At 46.1% G+C, this 18,702-nt stretch overlaps 1 protein-coding gene across 2 annotated transcripts in view; it reads left to right on the top strand.

Annotated features, from left to right (window-relative positions):
- Nucleotides 1-18,702, top strand: part of Nudt3 (nudix hydrolase 3) — a 55,169-nt gene that overhangs the window by 24,683 nt on the left and 11,784 nt on the right. Inside the window, exon 2 of one of the 2 annotated variants that reach the window (XM_045155689.1) lies at nt 5,629-5,727. In XM_045155689.1, coding sequence (XP_045011624.1) covers nt 5,629-5,727 — 99 coding nt within the window. Of the gene's footprint in view, nt 1-5,628; nt 5,740-18,702 lie in introns of both variants that reach the window. The other variant, XM_045155688.1, reaches the window with a different exon arrangement.

The following is an 18,702-nucleotide window of genomic DNA, read 5'->3' as shown; positions in this document are numbered from 1 at the left end:
CAGGCAAGCACCTTAACCACTGGGCCATCTCTCCAGAGCCAGGATCAAGTTTCCAAACAGCATCATAAGAATATAGGTAAACATAGGCTGCGAGTGGTGGTGTACACCTTTAATCCCAGCACTTGGGAGGCAGAGGTAGGAGGATCGCCATGAGTTCAAGGCCACCCTGAGACTACAGAGTTAATTTCAGGTCAGCCTGGACCAGAGTAAGACCCTGCCTTGAAAAACCAAAACAAAAAATAAAATTAAATACTCAGCAGGGAGTGGTGGCGCACACTTATAATCTTAGAACTCGGGAGGCGGAGGTAGGAGGATTGCTCTGAGCTCAAGGCCACCCTGAGAATACCAAGTGAATTCCAGGTCAGCCTGGGCTTAGAGCAAGACCCTACCTGGAAAAACCAAAAGAAAATAAATAAGTAAATAAATAAAATACTAATACTGTGGAGTATAGATAAATAAACCAAAATGGACAAGTGATCATCATTGAAGCTAGATAGTACTTGGGTATTCACTGTATTTTTTCTCTGCTTTTATTTATATTTGGAATTTTTCTATAATGAAGTCTTTCCTTTTTTGGGGGGGGCTTTCAAGGTAGGGTCTCACTCTAGCTCAGGCTGACCTGGAACTCACTATGTAGTCTCAGGGTAGCCTCAAACTCACAGTGATCCTCCTACCTCTGCCTCCTGAGTGCTGGGTTTAAAGGCGTGTACCACACTGGGCTATAATGAAGATTTTATTTTATTTTTGTTTTTTGTTTTTTCGAGGTAGGGTCTTACTCCAGCCCAGGCTGACCTGGAATTCACTATGGAGTCTCAGGGTGGCCTCGAACTCACGGCAATCCTCCTACCTCTGCCTCCCGAGTGCTGGGATTAAAGGCGTGCGCCACCACGCCCGGCTTATAATGAAGATTTTAAAGTTACGAGTTATTTAAAAAAGCGTTTAGACACAGTGGCCAACCATGCATTCCCAGTTCTTGGGGAGGTTGAGGTGATGGGATTACGTTTGAGATCAGCCTGGGAAATGGAGGGGGACCCTCATACCAAATAACAGCAAAGAAACAAAGAGGGCTATGGAGGCTGCTCAGTAGTAATCTCAGGGTGGCCTCGAACTCACGGCAATCCTCCTACCTCTGCCTCCCCAGTGCTGGGATTGAAGGCGTGCGCTGCCACGCCCAGCTCATGTTAACATTTGAGGGGCCACCAGGCTGCTTTCCCCAGGAGCTGAGTCACTTGCGCCCCAGCAGTCCTGGTCTCCTCACGCAGCGCAGGGCTCCTTGCCCTTGCCGCACTTTTCCCTCCTGCCCTTTGAGTCGTGGCTCTCCAACTGGGGTGAGGGAGGCCTGGACCTGCAATGTAGAAGAAACTCTTACTAAGCAGAACACATGAGACATTCCTCCCAAGAGCCTGTGCCAGAGATTGACATGCATGAAAAGGAGGCCTGTACCACCACTCACTGGTGACTCCATTAAGAGCACATGAGGTCCTCCCTCATAAATACTGTGTTGCTTGTGCTTCTGGTGTCATAACTAAGAATTTGGCATATCTGGCAAAATCTGAAAATGCAGAGATTCGCCTCTCTGCTTGATTCCGAGTGCTTAGGTTGTTAGTCTATTTTGAGTCCATTTTGAATTAATTTTGTATCATCTGAGCTATGAGTCCTGTGAGGACTTTGTTTAGTGTGTACATGAGTGGTGTGCATGTTGGTGCATGTTCACAGGTATGTGGGTACACATGCACATATACACATATGCACAAGGAGGCCACAGGTCAGTGACAAGTGTCACTCACTCTCCACCTACTTACTCTTTGAGACAGAGTCCACTGAACCTAGAACTTCCTGATTTGACTAGTCTAGCTAGCCAGCCTGGCCTGGGTATCCTGTCCCCCACCCCATGAGTTCAAGGCCACCCTGAGGCTACATAGTGAATTCTAGGTCAGCATTAGGTAGAGTGAGACCCTACCTAAAAAAAACAAACACACAAAAAAACCTTCTCAAAACAGTGCTTGTAAGTATGACATTATTTTCCCAAATTGTAGTTCATATGTTAATGACTACAAATGGGCTCATAGGTTCCTTTCCCGCAAGTCCATGGTGTCCTTCCTTTCTATGCATTGTGGGGCTTTTTAATTTTTTTAATATTACTCATCTCCAAGTAGAGAGAAAAGACAGAGGTAGAGCCGGGCGTGGTGGCGCACGCCTTTAATCCCAGCACTCGGGAGGCAGAGGTAGGAGGATCACCGAGAGTTCGAGGCCACCCTGAGACTCCATGGTGAATTCCAGGTCAGCCTGAGCCAGAGTGAGACCCTACCTCGAAAAAAAAAAAGACAGAGGTAGAGAGTGGGCATGCCAGGGTCTCTAGCCATTGCAAATGAACTCCAGACACACGCACCACTTTATGCATCTGACTTCATGTTGGTACTGGGGAAGTGAATCTGGGTAGCTAGACTTTGTAGGCAAGTACCTTAACAGCTAAGCATCTCTCCAGCTCCCCATTGGCTTATTTTATTTTATTTTTTATAATGGTAAGAATTAGGAGAATCTATCAAGATGGGGGAAAAAGAGATTAAGATAAGGTGTAGCCAGGTGTGGTGGCACACGCCTTTAATCTCCGTTCTTGGGAGGCAGAGATAGGAGGATTGCTGTGAGTTCCAGGACAGCCTGGGACTACAGAGCCAGTTCCAGGTCATCCTGGGCTAGAGTGAGACCCTGCCTCATAAAAAACAAAAACAAAACAAAGAATGAAGATGGAAGGCTGTAGAAATGGCTCAGTAGTTAAGACTACTTTCTGTGCAAGCGTGAGTGTCTGAGGAAGCCTGTCCAAGTTCAACTCTTTGGATCCTGTGTAAAACAGCTGGGTGTGGCCATGTGTACCTGTAGTCTCAGCCCTCAGGGGAGCAGAGACCTGGCAATCTTGGGGGTCCCCCAAGCTGTGGGAGCTGTGAAAGCAGACTGGCTCAAAGCAAGATGAGGTGGGAGATACCCAGATGTGGAGCACATACATGTGCACGCACACCACACAAGCAAAACGTAGAAACCTGTGTTCTTTCTAGATTTTTCTTTTGTTTGTTCGTTTGTTGTGGTGGTGCATACCTTTAATCCCTGTACTCTACCTTGAAAACACCTTCACCCACCAAAAAAAAAAACAAACCCCCCCCCCACTACTATCCATTCTTGTATATTTGTTTTTTTTTTTTTTTTTTTTTTTTTTTTTTTTTTTTTTCATATTGTTTTGGGCAGGCCTTTTATTCCTTTCTTTCTGTCTTTTTTTTTTTTTTGAGGTAGGGTTTCACTCTAGCCCAGGCTGACCTAGAACTCATTCTGTAGTTCCAGGCTGGCCTTGAACTCACCATGATCCTCCTACCTCTGCCTCCCAAGTGGTAGAATTAAAGGAGTGCACCACTATGCCTGGCTCTTTCTTACCATTTTTTTAAAATTTTATTTATTTATTTATGCGAGAGAGAAAGGGAGGTCTCAGATAGAGAGAATGTCCGTGCAAGGGCCTTTAGCCACTGCAGACAAATTCCAGATGCATGCACCATCTTGTGAATCTAGCTTTTACATGGGTACTGGGGAATCAAACCTGGGTCCTTAGGCCTTGCAGACAAGTGCCTTAACCATTGAGCCATTTCTCCAGCCCTTTCTCCCCCCCCCTTTTTTTTTTTTTGAGGTAGGGTCTCCCTCTAGCTCAGGCTGACCTGGAATTCACTATGTAGTCTCAAAGTGGCCTTGAACTCTTTGTGATCCTCCTACCTCTGCCTCCCAAGTGCTGGGATTAAATGCATGCGTCACCATGTCCAGCCTTTCTATTTTTAAATTCTATGCTACATAGTGCTACTCCAACCTAAGTTACATGAGACCTTGTCTCAAAAAAAAAACAAACAAACATATAATGAAGATAAGAGTGACTAAAACCAGCCAGGCGTGGAGGCGCACTCCTTTAATCCCAGCACTTGGGAGGCAGAGGTAGGAGGATGGCTATGAGTTCGAGGCCACCCTGAGACTACAGAGTGAATTCCAGGTAAGTCTGGGCTAGAGGGAGACCCTACCTTGGGGGAAAAAAAAAAGTTACTAAAGCCTAGCTACTAAGAGTAGTATTCAGATTTTAAAATCCAACCCTCACCTCAGCTGAGTAACTGCTGAAAAGAATTTCTTTTTTTCTTCTTTTTTTAAAAAATACTTTATTCATTTATTTATTTGAGAGAGATGGAAGAGTGAAAGAAGCAGATAGAGAGAATGGACATGCTAGGGCCTCTATCCATTGCAAATGAACTGCAGATGCATGCACCACCTTGTTCATCTGACTTTTGTGGGTACTAGGGAATGAAACCTGGGTCCTTAGTCTTCACAGTCAAGCACCTTAGTCGGTAAGGCATCTCTGCGTTTCCCCCCCACCTTTTAAATTTTATTTATTTACTTTTAGTTTTTTGTTTGGTTGGTTTTTAGGGTAGTGTCTCACTCTAGCCCAGGCTCACCTTGAAGTCTCTCTGTAGTCCCAGGCTGGCCTTGAACTCACAGTGATCCTTCTACCTTTGCCTCCCAACAGCTAGGATTTAAAGGCTTGTACCACCATGCCTGGCTCTGTTTTTGTTGTTGTTTGTTTGCTTGTCCCACTCTAGCCTAGGCTGAACTGGGACTTACTCTGTAGTCCCAGACTGGCCTTGAATTTACAGCAATCCTTCTACCTCTGCTTCCAGAGTGTTGGGATTAAAGGCATGTGCCACTGGCTGTTTTAAAAAATTTTTTTTGATTCTCCTTTTTATGCATCTGAGAGGACTTGGTTCTCAGAATGCTCTGAGTTTACGGGTAGAGCCATGCTGGCCTGTGGCCATGTGATAGAGCAGGAACTTTGGAGGGAACCACAGCCAAGTCTTTACCACCTCCTTCTGACCAGCTCTTGCAGACTCACCAATTTCTCTCTATATATATCTTAAAATATTTTCTTTTGTTTTGCATATGTAGAGTATTTGTGTTGTGTGTTATGTATGGCATATACACACATGTATGCAGAGGCCAGAGGAGAACATCTCTCTGTCCCCCCTCCCTGTTGCCACACCCAGCTTTCCACTTGTGTTCTAGAGGGTTGAACATAGTGATCTCCGTCCCAGGAGACTGTCATACTTAAGCAGCGAGTGCTCTTAACAACTGAGCCGAGATTATTTTTAAGTCTTTGTCACCTTGCTAGGTATGTGTTCTCAGGGCTTTTAGAGAAAGGAACATGAGATGAACTGGACAGTCCACTGAGTCTGAGGGGAGGGCTTTTGCCAGAAGATGCCCTTGACCTGCACTGGGCAGAGCAAGGGAAAGTCAGATTGGGAAAGGTTACTTGGAAGAGTGTAAACGGGGAGAAAAGTTCCTTGTCTCTTCGCTATGTATGGTATAAGCTCTGAGTTTACATGGAGGTGTCCTTTTGACTTTTCACTTTTTTTGTTTGTTTTTGGTTTTTCAAGGTAAGGTTTCGCTCTTGCCCTGGCTGACCTGGAATTCACTGTGGAGTCTCGGGGAGGCCTCGAAGTCAGGGCAATCTTCCTGCCTCTGCCTCCCGAGGGCTGGGATTAAAGGCGTGCGCCACCGTGCCCGGCTGTGTGGGTCGTTTTGAATCCTAACCTCCCTGTGCCCTCTGTGACTTAGGTGCTGCTCGTGAGCAGTAGTCGCCATCCAGACCGATGGATTGTCCCTGGAGGAGGCATGGAGCCCGAGGAGGAGCCGAGCGTGGCAGCAGCGCGGGAAGTATGTGAAGAGGTGGGCTCTGAGGCGGGCCGCCGCGGCTTGTCCTGTCCGTGGGTCTGGGCCCGCACCACTCGCTGAGGAGACGCGCTCCTCCCCACAGCCAGGCCGCACCGAAGGCTCACCTGCCCCTTGCTGGCTGATATGGTGCTGGAAGAGGGCTGCAGCGGCACCTGTAGAAGGGCCCGTCTGTCCTTCGTGTCTTCTTGTGGCTCTTGTCCAGTGTTGCCTCTGCCACCTGCGACGTGGGGAACAGCCTGGGTTAGTGTCGAGGAGAAGGAAGGGGCCCATGTCTCCTTTGCATTCCTGGCCATGGGCTGCAGGCTGCGCCCGTGAGTGTGAGCCGGAGTCAGCAAGGAGGCCCTCTTCCGTTGTGTGTAGCCGTCTTAGGTGCAGCGTACGTGGGCTGAGCGCCTGTCTATGCTCCCTTACCAAATACTCCACAGCAACCACAAGCGAAGTCACGAACCCTTAGTCCCCTCATTCTCAGCTCTGACAGTAAAGAAGGCTGGGAGTGGGAGTGTGGCTGAGTGGAGAGCACTTTCCTAGCATGTGCAAGGCCCGGCGTTCAGTCCCCAACACCAGGTTGGCAGTGGTGGGGTGGTTAGCGTAGGGAAAGCGGGAAACACTGCAGCTCAAAGCGAAGAGGAAGGAGCCAGTCCTCCTCCCCAGCCTGTGCTGACAGCCCGCTCTGCTCTTCAGACGCTTCTGTGTTTAGGACTTGAGCCCAGCAGTGTTTTGCTGTCCCTGTGTATTTCTGTAGCACACATGGGCAGCATTTTGAAAATGCCTTTCCTTGCATGACTATAGGGACATATGGCACTTAGAACATAGCCAGAGGGCTGGAGTATAGCTCAGTGGTGGGTGGGGCACTTGTCTAGCGTGTGCAGGGTCCTGGGTTCTACCCTGAGTGCTGCAAACAAATTAAAAACAAGCTGGGGATGTGGCTGCTGGCCTGCCATGCTTGAAGCCCTGGGTTCCACCCCCAACACTACGTAAACTGGGATTGGCGGCACACATCTCTGCTCTCAGCACTCAGGAGGCGGAGGCAGACGGATCACTTCAGGGTTATCACCAGCTACATGTTGAGTTCAAGGTCAGATTGGGATATATGAAGCCCTGACTCCAAAAAGTATAATGATGGGACTGGAGAGATAGTTAAGGCACTTGCCTGCAAAGTCAAAGGACCTAGGTTTGATTCCCCAGGACCCACCTAGCTTAGCTTTTTGTTTGATTTTTTTTTTTTCTTTTTAAATATGTCACAGCCAGGTGTGATGGCACACACCTTTATTCCCAGCACTCTGGAGGCAGAGTTAAGAGGATCACTGTGATTTTGATGGCACTCTGATACTACATAGTGAATTCCAAGTCACCCTGGGTTGGAATGAGACCCTACCTCAGAAAACCAAAAATTGATTGATTAAAAAAATATATTATTAGGCAGACAGAAGGACATCGACTATGGGCACACCAGGGTCCCCTGCCACTGCGAACAAACTCCAGACACAGGCTATGCTTTGTTCATACAGGAAATCAAACCTGGACCACCAGCTGCCCTTAACTCAGCCATCTCTCCAGCCCCCACCCCTCACCCTCCCTTTTTTGAGACATCTTGCTGTGTAGTCCAGGCTGGCCTGAAACTTGTATCCTTTTGCCGCGTCATCTATATAGTCTTAGGCTGGCCTTGAACTCACATTGACCCTCCTACCTCTGCCTCCGCGCACTAGGACACCCGGCTTATAAGTGCTTACTCTGAGCAGCCGTATGGAAAGTCCTAAACTGGGAACTGTGGAAGACAGTGGTGCGGTGGACGCCGCTTTTCCTAAACCACCTTCATCAAGGCTCCGTGTCTGTCTTTTCTTTTTCTTTCTTTTTTTTTTGAGAAGTGTTTCTGACATTGAGTCAAAATTTTATTCAGGAACTTTACTTTTTTTAATTCATTTGATTTACTTGAGAGTTAGAGGGAGAGAAATAGGCAGGTAGAGAGAGGATGGGCACACCAGGTCCTCCAGCCAGTGCAAATGAGCCTCAGATGCATGCGCCCCTTTGTGCATCTGGCTTACATGTGTCCTGGGGAATCAAACTAGGGTCCTTTGGCTTTGCAGGCAAGCACCTTAACTGCTAAGCCATCCTTTTAGCCCTCTCTTTTACTTGGTGACCTGGTTTGCAGCATCATGAGACTCATATCTCTGAGGACACTGAACAGATGACCTTAGTCTGCCAATGTCTTCCTTTAAGGACCCGGGTGGGAATTGGGCTCTGTCATAAAGTCTTAACCAGCCTTCATCACCCAGTGCCATTGCTGTGTGAGGAAGCATCTTGATCTTACTTTTCATTTTTTGGATTTTCAAGGTAGGGTCTTGTTCTAGCTGAGGCTGACCTGAAATTCATTATATAGTCTCATGGTAACCTCTTGTTTTGTTTTTTTCGAGGCAGGGTCTCTGTAGTTCAGGTTGATCTGGAATTTCAATATGTAGTCTCAGGGTGGCCTCAAACTCAGAGATCTCCTCTCTCTGCCTCCCAAGTGCTGGGGTTAAAGGCATGCACCACTACTCCCTTGGCTTTTTAGCCTGCTTCTTTAGGTAAGTAGATAATGGAATTAGAGAGGCCAAAAGCTTGTTCTTAGGTGAAACAACTGACTTTAAAAGTGAGGCAGGTGTGAGGCCATTTTATACTAGAGGATGGAGTAAATCCCACAGCTCTCTGGGTTAGCTTTCAGATCTGTAACTGGATCGGTATTAAATCTCCTGCTTGGAGCTGAGAGCTTGGGAAGGGCTTGCCTTCTCAGTTTCAGGTTGGGGATAAGGAACCCTTGGCATATCTGGCTCCAGGCTGCCCTCACAGGTGATCACTAGCAATTCAGCTCTGGCTGCTCTTCAGAGGAATGCCTCTCTGCTCCAAATGGTTGGGGATGAGCTGGCAGCTCCTGGGTTATGTCCATGGTCACTGCTGGAGCCATCTTTAGGGTTCAGTTAGTATCATTTTGGCTTTTGCCAAAACTTCTGTAGATACATTGACTCTAAGAAAACATGAATTCTGAGTTTTATCTCATGTTTTGAGTTGGTTACCATATTAATTAAATATATGGGTGTTTTGACTGGGATAATCTATTAGTGTGGTTTATAAAATGTTATCATTAAAAATAGAGACAGATAAGGCCAGACTGAAACTACAGAGTTCCAAGTCACCTTGAGCTAGAGTGAGACCCTACCTTGAAAAACTAATAATAATAATAATAGAGGCAGCACCAGGTGTGGTAGATGGGCCTTTAATCCCAGCACTCAGAAGGCAGAGGTAGGAGGATTACTGTAAGTTTGAGACCGCCCTGAGACTCTATAATGGATTCTAGCTCAGCCTGGACTAGAGTGAGATCCTACTTCAAAAAAGCAAATAGAGGCAGGTTGGGCTAGGGAAATGGCTCAGTGATTAAAATCATTGCTTGCAAAGCCTGCCAGCCTGGGTTCAGTTCCCTAGAACTATGTAAAGCCATATGCACAAAATGGTACATGTATCTGGAGTTGGTTTGTAGCTGTAAGAGGCCTTGGCATGCTCATTTTTTTTCTCTCTCCTCTCTCCTTGCAGATAAACAAAAATTTTTAGAGCTGGGTGTGGTGGCGCACACTTTTAATTACAGCACTTGGGAGGCAGAGGTAGGAGAATCGCTGTGAGTTTGAGGTCACCCTGAGAATACAGAGTGAATTCCAGGTCAGCCTGAGCTAGAGTGAGACCCTATCTGGAAAAAACCAGAAAAACAAAAAGGAGGGAGGGGACTGGAGAGATGGCTCAATGGTTAAGAAGCTTGTCTTGGGCTAGAGAGATGGCTTAGAGGTTAAGGCATTTGCCTGCAAAGCCAAAGGATCCAGGTTTGATTCTCCTGGACCCACATAAGCCAGATGCACAAGGAGGTGCATGCATCTGAAGTTCGTTTACAGTGGCTGAAAGCCCTGACATGCCCATTCTCTCTCTGCCTCATTCTCTGTAGCAAATAAATAAATACATAAATAAAATATTTTTTAAGAAAAGCTTGTCTACAAAGCCTAAGGATCCTAGGTTCGATTCTCCAGGTCACCCGTATACCAGATGCACAAGGGGGTGCATGCATCTTGAGTTAGTTTGCAATGGCTAGAGGCTCTGATGCACCCATTCTCTTTCTCTCTGTGTCTCAAATAAAAATAAATACATAAATAAACTTTTAAAAATAAGATAAAAGTAAAAATAAAGTTGGGCATGGTGGCACATGTCTTTAATCCCAGCACTTGGGAGGCAGAGGTAGAGGATTACCGTTAGTTCGAGGTTTCAGGTCAGCCTGGGCTAAACAAGACCCTACCTCAGGGGGAGGGGAGAAGCCTAAATTAAAATAAAATAACAACATAGATAGGTATGAGATCATGTTTGTAATCTCAGCACTAAGGAGGCAGAGACAGGTGGATCCCTGGGGCTCTGCTGGCCAAATAGACTAGCCTACTTGGCGAGTCCCAGGCCAGTGAGTGAACCTGTGTCAAGAGATCATATGTCACCCGATGTGGCGGCTCACGCCTTTAGTCCCAGCCCTCGGGAGGCAGAGGTAGGAGGATCACTGTGAGTTTGAGGCCACCCTGAGACTATGTATTTTTTTTTAGGTTTTTTTAGTTTATTTTTATTTACTTGAGAGAGAGAGAGAATGGGCACACCAGGGATTCCAGCCACTGCAAATGAACTCCAGACGTGTGTACCCCCTTGTGCATCTGACTAACGTGGGTCCTGGGGAATAAAGCCTTGAACCTGGGTCCTTAGACTTCATAGGCAAGTGCTAACCACTAAGCCATCACTCCAGCCCCACCCTGAGACTATATAGTGAATTCCAGGCCAGCCTGAGCAAGAGTGAGATCCTACCTCAAAAAAGCAAAAAAATAAATTAATAAATTGTAAAAATAAATAAAGGCAGGACTGGGGAGATAGCTCAGTAGTTAAAGGCACTTGCTTGCAAAGCCTGCTGGTATGGATTCATTTCCAGTACTCACGTAAAGCAGATATTTGTTTGCAGCATCTAGAAGCCCTGGCATACCCATACTCTCTCTCTCTCTCTCTCACACACACACACATGCACTCAAATAAGTAAAATGTTGAAGCTTAGAGTTAAAAAATTTTTTTTTCTTTAAAAAAAAATTTAAAAAGGTGTGTGTGGTGGCACATGTCTTTAATCGCAGTCCTTGGGATGTAGAGGTAGGAGGATCACTGTGAGTTTGAAGCTAATCTGAGACTACATAGTGAATTCCAGGTCAGCCTGGGTTAGAGTGAGACTTTATCTGGGGAAAAAAAAAGGGAAGGGGGGAGCTGGAGAGATGGCTTAGTGGCGCTTGGCTGCAGAGCTAAAGGACCCATGTTCAGTTCCCCAGGACTCACATAAACCAGATGTGCAAGGTAGCACATGGGTCTAAAGTTCGTTTTCAGCAGCTGGAGGCTCTGGTGTGCCCACTCATTCCCTCTGCCTCTTTCTCTGTCTCTCTCTCTCTCTCCCTCTCTTAAATAAATAAGTAAAAATAGAAATAGAAACAGTGTGGGGCTGGGGGTGTGGTTCAGTGGTAGAGCACTTGCCTAACCTGTATCAGGCCCATCTCTAGTACACCTGCATGCAAAAGCAATAGTTTTAAGGTTCTTATTCTTTTTTTTTTTTTTTTTTTTTTTGAGAGAGAGAGAAAAGCAGATAGAGAAAGAATGGGCACACCAGGGCCTCTATCCACTGCAAATGAACTCCAGACGCATGTGCCACCTTGCGTATGTGGCTTTACATGGGTACTAAGGAATAGAACCTGGGTCCTTAGGTTTCACAGGCAAGCACTTTAACCGCTAAGACATTTTTTCTATAGCCTTTTTTCTTGTTTTTTCTTTTCTTGTTTTTTTTTTTTTGTGGGGGGGGGGATTTCGAGGTAGGGAGGGTCTCACTCTATCTAGCATAGACTGACCTGGAATTTACTATGTAGTCTGAGGGTGTCCTTGAAGTCTCTGCCTCCTGCGTGTTGGGATTAAAGGCAGGCACCACCACGCTTGGCTTGTTTTTTTTTTTTTAATATTTTATTTTTATGTGTTTATTTGAGAGAAAGGAGAATCAGCACACCAGGGCCTCCAGCCACTGCAAACGAACTCCAGGTGTATGCTCCACCTTGTTCATCTAGCTTTATGTGAGTCCTGAGGTATCAAACCCTGTCCTTAGGCTTTGCAGGCAAGCACCTTAACCACTGAGCTACCTTTCCAGCCCCTTAAGGCTCTTATTCTAAGGCATCATCATCATCATTATTATTATTTTGGCTTTTCGAAGTAGAGTCTCACTCTGGCCCAGGCTGACCCGGAATTCACTATGTAGTCTCAGGGTGACCTTCGAACTCAAGGCAAGCCTCCTACCTCTGCCTCCTATGTGCTGGAATTAAAGGTGTGCACCACCACACCCAGCCTCTAAGGTATTATTTGATTGATGATTGATTGGTTGATTTTTAGAGACAGGATATTACTGTGTAGCCCAGGTTGACCTTGAACTCACAACCTGTTGTTTCATAGTTGAAATTTACTGTAATTTTTTTTAAGATTTATTTTATTTATTTGAGAGCGACAGAGAAAGAGGCAGAGAGAGAGAGAGAGAGAGAGAGAGAGAGAGAGAGAGAGAGAGAATGGGTGCACCAGGGTTTCCAGCCACTGCAAACAAACTCCAGATGCATGCGCTTCCTTGTGCATCTGGCTTATGTATGTCCTGAAGAATCCGTCCTCGAACTGGTGTCCTTATGCATCACAGGCAAGTGCTTAACCGCTAAGCCATCTCTCCAGCCCATAGTGTAATTTTTAAATGAATTTATTTGCACGTATGGGGGAGCGTGCCAGGATCTCTTGCCACTGCAGGTAAGTGCCAGATGCTTGCTCCCCTTTGCACCTGGCTTTATGTGGCTGACTATGGAATTGAACTTGGGCCATTAGGCTTTGTAAGCAAGCACCTTAATAAACCATTGAGCCATCTCCCTAGCCTTCAGTTTCTACTGTTAAGATTTTTAATTGGTTTGTGACACTTGTCCATGCTAAAGGACAAAACTGGAGAAAGGAGATTCAAATAGAAGCACCAATATGATCAGGAGCGTCCCTGTGGAGCCTCAGGTGTCTTTGAGCTATGGCCTGTTGGCTCCAGGGAGGAGCTCTGGTGGAGGCCAGTCAGTCTTTGAGATAATTCGGAATATTTAGGAATTAAGTCTAGACCATCTGAGCATGAGCTAGCTGAGGTTTTCTCCTAGAACTGCTCATTGCATGACACAGTAGTGTCTGAAATGGCCTGAATCTGTTTCTGTATGACTTGTTAAATAGTCGAGATATTAGCAGTAATCAGAAACATACACACAACATTTAACTTTGATACCATATTTTGTATAATAGCCTTCCAGAGTTGTACCTTTTTTTAAAAATTATTTATTTATTTATTTGAGAGTGACAGACACAGAGAGAAAGACAGATAGAGGGAGAGAGAGAGAATGGGCGCACCAAGGCTTCCAGCCACTGCAAACAAACTCCAGACGTGTGCGCCCCCTTGTGCATCTGGCTAATGTGGGACCTGGGGAACCGAGCCTTGAACCAGGGTCCTTAGGCTTCACAGGCAAGCGCTTAACTGCTAAGCCATCTCTCCAGCCCCAGAGTGTACCTTTTTAAATTTGTCCTGGGGGTAAGCAGGGCCAAATGTTGGTACCATTAAAGGCTGTATAAATACATTTTTGGTCTCAGGACTTATTTAAGGATGTCCTGGCACAAGTTAGAAGAGATTCACCATTGTTCCCAGTATAAGGAAGTCTTTTGAACTAAGCGACCTTTGGTCAGTCATCTATAGATATTCCAGTTTGTTTTTTTTTTAAACTTTTTTTTTTAAATTTTTTATTTATTTATTTGAGAGCGACAGACACAGAGAGAAAGACAGATAGAGGGAGAGAGAGAGAATGGGCACGCCAGGGTTTCCAGCCTCTGCAAATGAACTCCAGACGCGTGCGCCCCCTTGTGCATCTGGCTAACGTGGGACCTGGGGAACCAAGCCTCGAACCGGGGTCCTTAGGCTTCACAGGCAAGCACTTAACCGCTGAGCCATCTCTCCAGCCCGATATTCCAGTTTTGAAAATAACGCTTTTGACATCTGTGGTTGTTTTTCCTTATCATAGAATTGGAACTAGTAGAGCTGGTGACAACATGTCTTAAGACCTTGCTTGTTTCTCCTCTTAGAAAGCTCTTGTTTTATAACTTAATAGGCCATTTATATATTGAAGGGTTTTTTTTAACCTTTGGTTATACATTTCTCTCTTGAGTGTTTAAGACCATGCAGATAGCCAAAATTTAATTAAGGATTAATTTTGGAGGAGGTTACTAATGGCTCTCCAAAGAGACTTTAGGGGTCCAGGAGTAGCCCTATAGCTTACTGGTGTTTTCTGTCTGTTGGGAGGAGTCAGGGCTGTGCTGGCCAAGTAGTTTTCCCTTTTTTGGAAAGTCAGGAGGACTGATTACTCCTCAATTGTGACTCCTGTTTCAGACTATACACCAGTTTTGTTTGGGTCTCCGTATCCTCCCTGCTCAGGAAGACAGGTGACTTCCCAGGGGGCCAGTGTAGACGTGTCAGTCATCCCCAGTGGCCTCATGACCTGGGAGCACAGGACAAAGTATTGGCGTTTTTAGCTCCGATGACTCCAATTGGCTTTGACTTCCATGTAGGTCACAGACCTTCCTTAAGGCTACAGAGCATCTCGTCAGTTCATCCCGTCCTACTATGTGACAGTCACACAAACTGACACCATCAGGAAAAGCACCCGCGTCCACTATGTTGGCAGGTCTCAGGGTTCCTTCTGTCCCCAGATCCTGGTTGCTGGGTTACTCCTGCTTGCTTAGTAACCCGCAGACTCCCGCTGTGGGCCTGTGATGCACAGAGAGAGCCTGGCCATGAGGCCATCGGGGTGCTGGAGGCTGTGATAGCCTGGTTGAGGAGTCACAGTTGTGAAGTGTTCTGGGCCAGAGGAGAGCAAAGTACTGCTCAGTGACCTACCAGCCCTAGACAGACTGGAAAGGTGAGCACAGTTGTTCTTCCCTGACTCTTCCCATGTCTAGGTGGAGAGAAGAAAGTGAAAAAATATCTATCTTATTGACAGTGGTCATCAGATAAATGCAAATTAAAACAGGCTGGAGTTAAATTCTTATAAAATTAGCCAGAATTTCAAAGTCTGGGCTATATAAAAAGATACTTTCAAGAAAAAGGAACCTAGGCTGGACAGATGGCTTAGTGGTTAAGCACTTGCCTGTGAAGCCTAAGGACCACGGTTCGAGGCTCGATTCCCCAGAACCCACGTTAGCCAGATGCTCAAGGGGGCACATGCATCTGGAGTTCATTTGCAGAGGCTGGATGCCCTGGCACACCCATTATCTCTCTCTCTAACTGCCTCTTTCTCTCTCTCTGTCACTCTCAAATAAATAAAAATAAAAATACACAAAAAATTTTAAAGAAGAATAAGAAAAAGGAACCTGAAGCTGACTCAGTGGTTAAAGTACTTGCTGCATAAGCATTAAAAGAAATAGAAAAAGGTGCAGCCGTGGTGACACACGCCTTTAATCCCAGCACTTGGGAGGCAGAGGTAGAAGGATCGCCATGAGTTCGAGGCCAGCCTGAGAGACTCCATAGTCAGCCTGTGCCAGAGTGAGACCCTACCTCGAAAAGCCAAAAAAAATTAAAAAAGAAATAGAAAAAGGAACCTAATAACATAACCATTCTTGTCCCTGTCTCTCGAGGAATTCTGAAGGGATATTTTTGAGTTCAGGTTAAAAGTAGAATCACAGCTGGGCATGGTGGCTCACATCTTTAATCCCAGCACTTGGGAGGCAGAGGTGGGAGAATCACCGTGAATTCAAGGCTACCCTGAGACTCCATAGTGAGTTCCAGGTCAGCCTGGGTTAGAGGGAGACCCTACCTCGAAAAACCAAAAGAAAAAAAAGTAGAATTGTAGCTGGGCGTGTTGGGCCTCACGTCTTTAATCCCAGCAGCACTTGGGAGGCAGAGGTGGAAGGACCACCATGAGTTGGAGGCCACCCTGAGACCCCATAGTGAATTTGAGGTCAGCCCGGGCTAGAACGAGACCCTACATCGAAAACAAACAAACAGAAAAAGCAGAATTGCTGAAATTCTCCCTGGAGTTCCTTCCTTGGACGTTAGGAAACAGGCAAGCTCTCACCTAAGCCCTCATTGAGCTTCAGCTAGGCGCTTGCTTGATGCTAACTTACTTTTTGCTTCAAAACTTTTCTTGCTATTCTTCCAGTTTAGCTTTTAAATTTTGGTTACAGTATTCCATGTAGGCAAGGGAGTTTTGAAAGAGTGGGTCACGTGCAGATCACTGAGTAGACTTGCAGTTCCAGGTGTAATGTCAAAGGGTGTAAAATGCTTGCGTCAGAAGTCTTTCATAAGGAATCATCAAGCTGGCACACACTGGTAACCCAGCACTCGGAGTACAGGCAGAAGCAGGATTCAGGAGTTTAAGGCTAGTCTGTGCTACCAACATGAGACCCCCTCCCCAAATCAAATATGCTAATCAGCTGAGAGTGAAGAGTCCTGAGGCTGTGCATATTTGCGACTCCTTGGTGGCGATACTGGCTTAGTTTAGAGAGTGCATCAGCCCTGGAGGCCTGCTCACAAAGCCTGGATGAGTCTTTGCACCGCACACTTCCTCCCAGGAAGTATGTGTCCATGACTGCAGACAGGTGCCACATGCCCGTGACCGCTAGGGCTTCTGGGAGAGGCACCGCCCACCAGGGGCAGAGTATTGTTAGGCAGGAGAGCCTGAGTAACCTCCTAGTGCTTGCTCAGTGTCCCTTCCACATCTTTGCCAACACCTTACCACCTTTCCTCTTAGTGTTGTTAGTGTTGAATCCAGTCTGCCCTCACCTGCCTCTCATTTATTCCTTGGTGACTGCAGGGCTTTAAACATGGGGTGCGTGGTTGGGCTGCTCATGCCCAGTGGGCATCTGGATCCCAGGCACACAGCTCTTACTCTCCTGCTGCCGCCGACCTGCTGCTCCAGCAGTCCTCACCCTGCCTGTCAGTTGCCTAAACCAGTACACTAGAGGACATCTTTCTTTTGCCGAAGCAGAGTCTCCCTCTAGCCCAGGCTGACCAGGAATTCACTATGTAGTCTCAGGGTGGCCTCGAACTCATGGCAAACCTTTTACCTTTGCCTCCTGAGTGCTGGGATTAAAGCATGGGCCACCACACCCGGCTTTAGACACCGTCAATTTTTTTTGTTTTTGTTTTTCAAGTAGGGTTTCACTCTAGCCCAGGCTATCCTGGAATTCACACTATGTAGTCTCAGGTTGGCCTTGAACTCACAGTGATCCTTCTACCTCTGCTTCTGGGATTAAAGATGTGCGCCACCGGGCTGGAGAGATGGCTTAGCAGTTAAGCGCTTGCCTGTGAAGCCTAAAGACCCTGGTTCAAGGCTCGGCTCCCCAGGTCCCACGTTAGCCAGATGCACAAGGGGGCGCACGCGTCTGGAGTTCGTTTGCAGAGACTGGAAGCCCTGGCGTGCCCATTCTCTCTCTCTCCCTCTATCTGTCTTTCTCTCTGTGTCGGTCGCTCTCAAATAAATAAATAAATAAAAATTAAAAAAAAAAGATGTGCGCCACCATGCCCAGAAAGGATCCTTTCTTTTTAAAAATTTATTTGGGCTGGAGAGATGGCTTAGCGGTTAAGGTGCTTGCCTGCGAAGTCTAAGGAATTATACGGTTTTGGGGTTTTTTTTGTTTGTTTCATTTTGTTTTCTTGAGGCAGGGTCTCAGTCTAGCCCAAGTTGACCTAGAATTCACTCTGTAGCCTAGTCTGGCCTTAAACTCAAGGTGATTCTCCTACATTTGCCCCTCTGAGTACTGGGAGCCACCACCTCTGGTTTAGGGATTGCAGTGTTTTGGTGATCCTCCTTGTGTATTGAAACTGGGAAATATAGTAGAAGTAAAATAGAAATTGGCTAAGAGGTGTTTTCATTTATTTTTCTTCAGCTAGTTCATTTGATAAACCACAAAAGACCATATATGCTCAGCTTTTATAATTTATAAACATGTAGTCTTATATAACTTGTGAGTAGATCTTATTTTTGAGGAGGATTAGTCAGATGAAAAGGATTATCTATAAGGAGTACATAATTTACAAAACCCATTTCTTTCTCTATGGTATTCTATATTTGGCCATATTAAGCTGGAAATACAAGTTGAGTTTTACTAACTTTAAAAAAATATTTTAAGCTGGGTGTGGTGGCACATGCATTTAATCCCAGCACTTGGGAGGCAGAGGTAGGAGGATTGCCATGAGTTTGAGGCCACCCTGAGACTACACAGTGATTCCAGGTCAGCCTGGGCTAGAGTGAGACCCTACCTCAGAAAACCAAAATAATAATAATTGCCAGGTGTGGTGGCACGTGCCTTTAATCCTAGCAATCGGAAGGCAGAGATAGGATCACTGTGAGTTCGAGGCTAACTGAGACCACATAGTGAACCCATAGTCTGCCTGAGCTACAGTGAGATCCTAGAAAAAACAAAAAAAGAATTCATTTTTATTTATTTGCTCATGGCTGGGCAGCACCTCTTGCCACTACAAATGAATTCCCACCCAGCTTAGCATAGATAATTGGGAACTGAACCCCTGGGCAACAGGCTTTGTAAGCAAGTGCCTTTCACTGCTGAGCCATCTCCGCAGCCCTTGGATTCGTTCTGTTCTCATCCCCAGGGTAGTTGTCAGCAAATCCTGTTGGCTCTGCCTTCAAATATAATATATCCACTTTTCACCATCTGTCTCTATCAAATCACCGTCTCCTCTCACCATGACTCACTCGTCCCTCCTACACCCTTGCCCACTTAAGTTTATTTTCAGCATAGCAGGCAAAATTCCTTTAAAAGAAACCACATCAAGCTGAGAGTGGCCATGCATACCTGTAACCTCAGTCCTTGGGGAGCCAGGAGCAG

Source organism: Jaculus jaculus, chromosome 8, assembly GCF_020740685.1.
Source record: "Jaculus jaculus isolate mJacJac1 chromosome 8, mJacJac1.mat.Y.cur, whole genome shotgun sequence".
Taxonomy (NCBI): Eukaryota; Metazoa; Chordata; class Mammalia; order Rodentia; family Dipodidae; genus Jaculus; species Jaculus jaculus.
The sequence above is the reverse complement of the archived record's forward strand: the minus strand, read 5'-3'. Positions and strand labels throughout refer to the sequence as shown.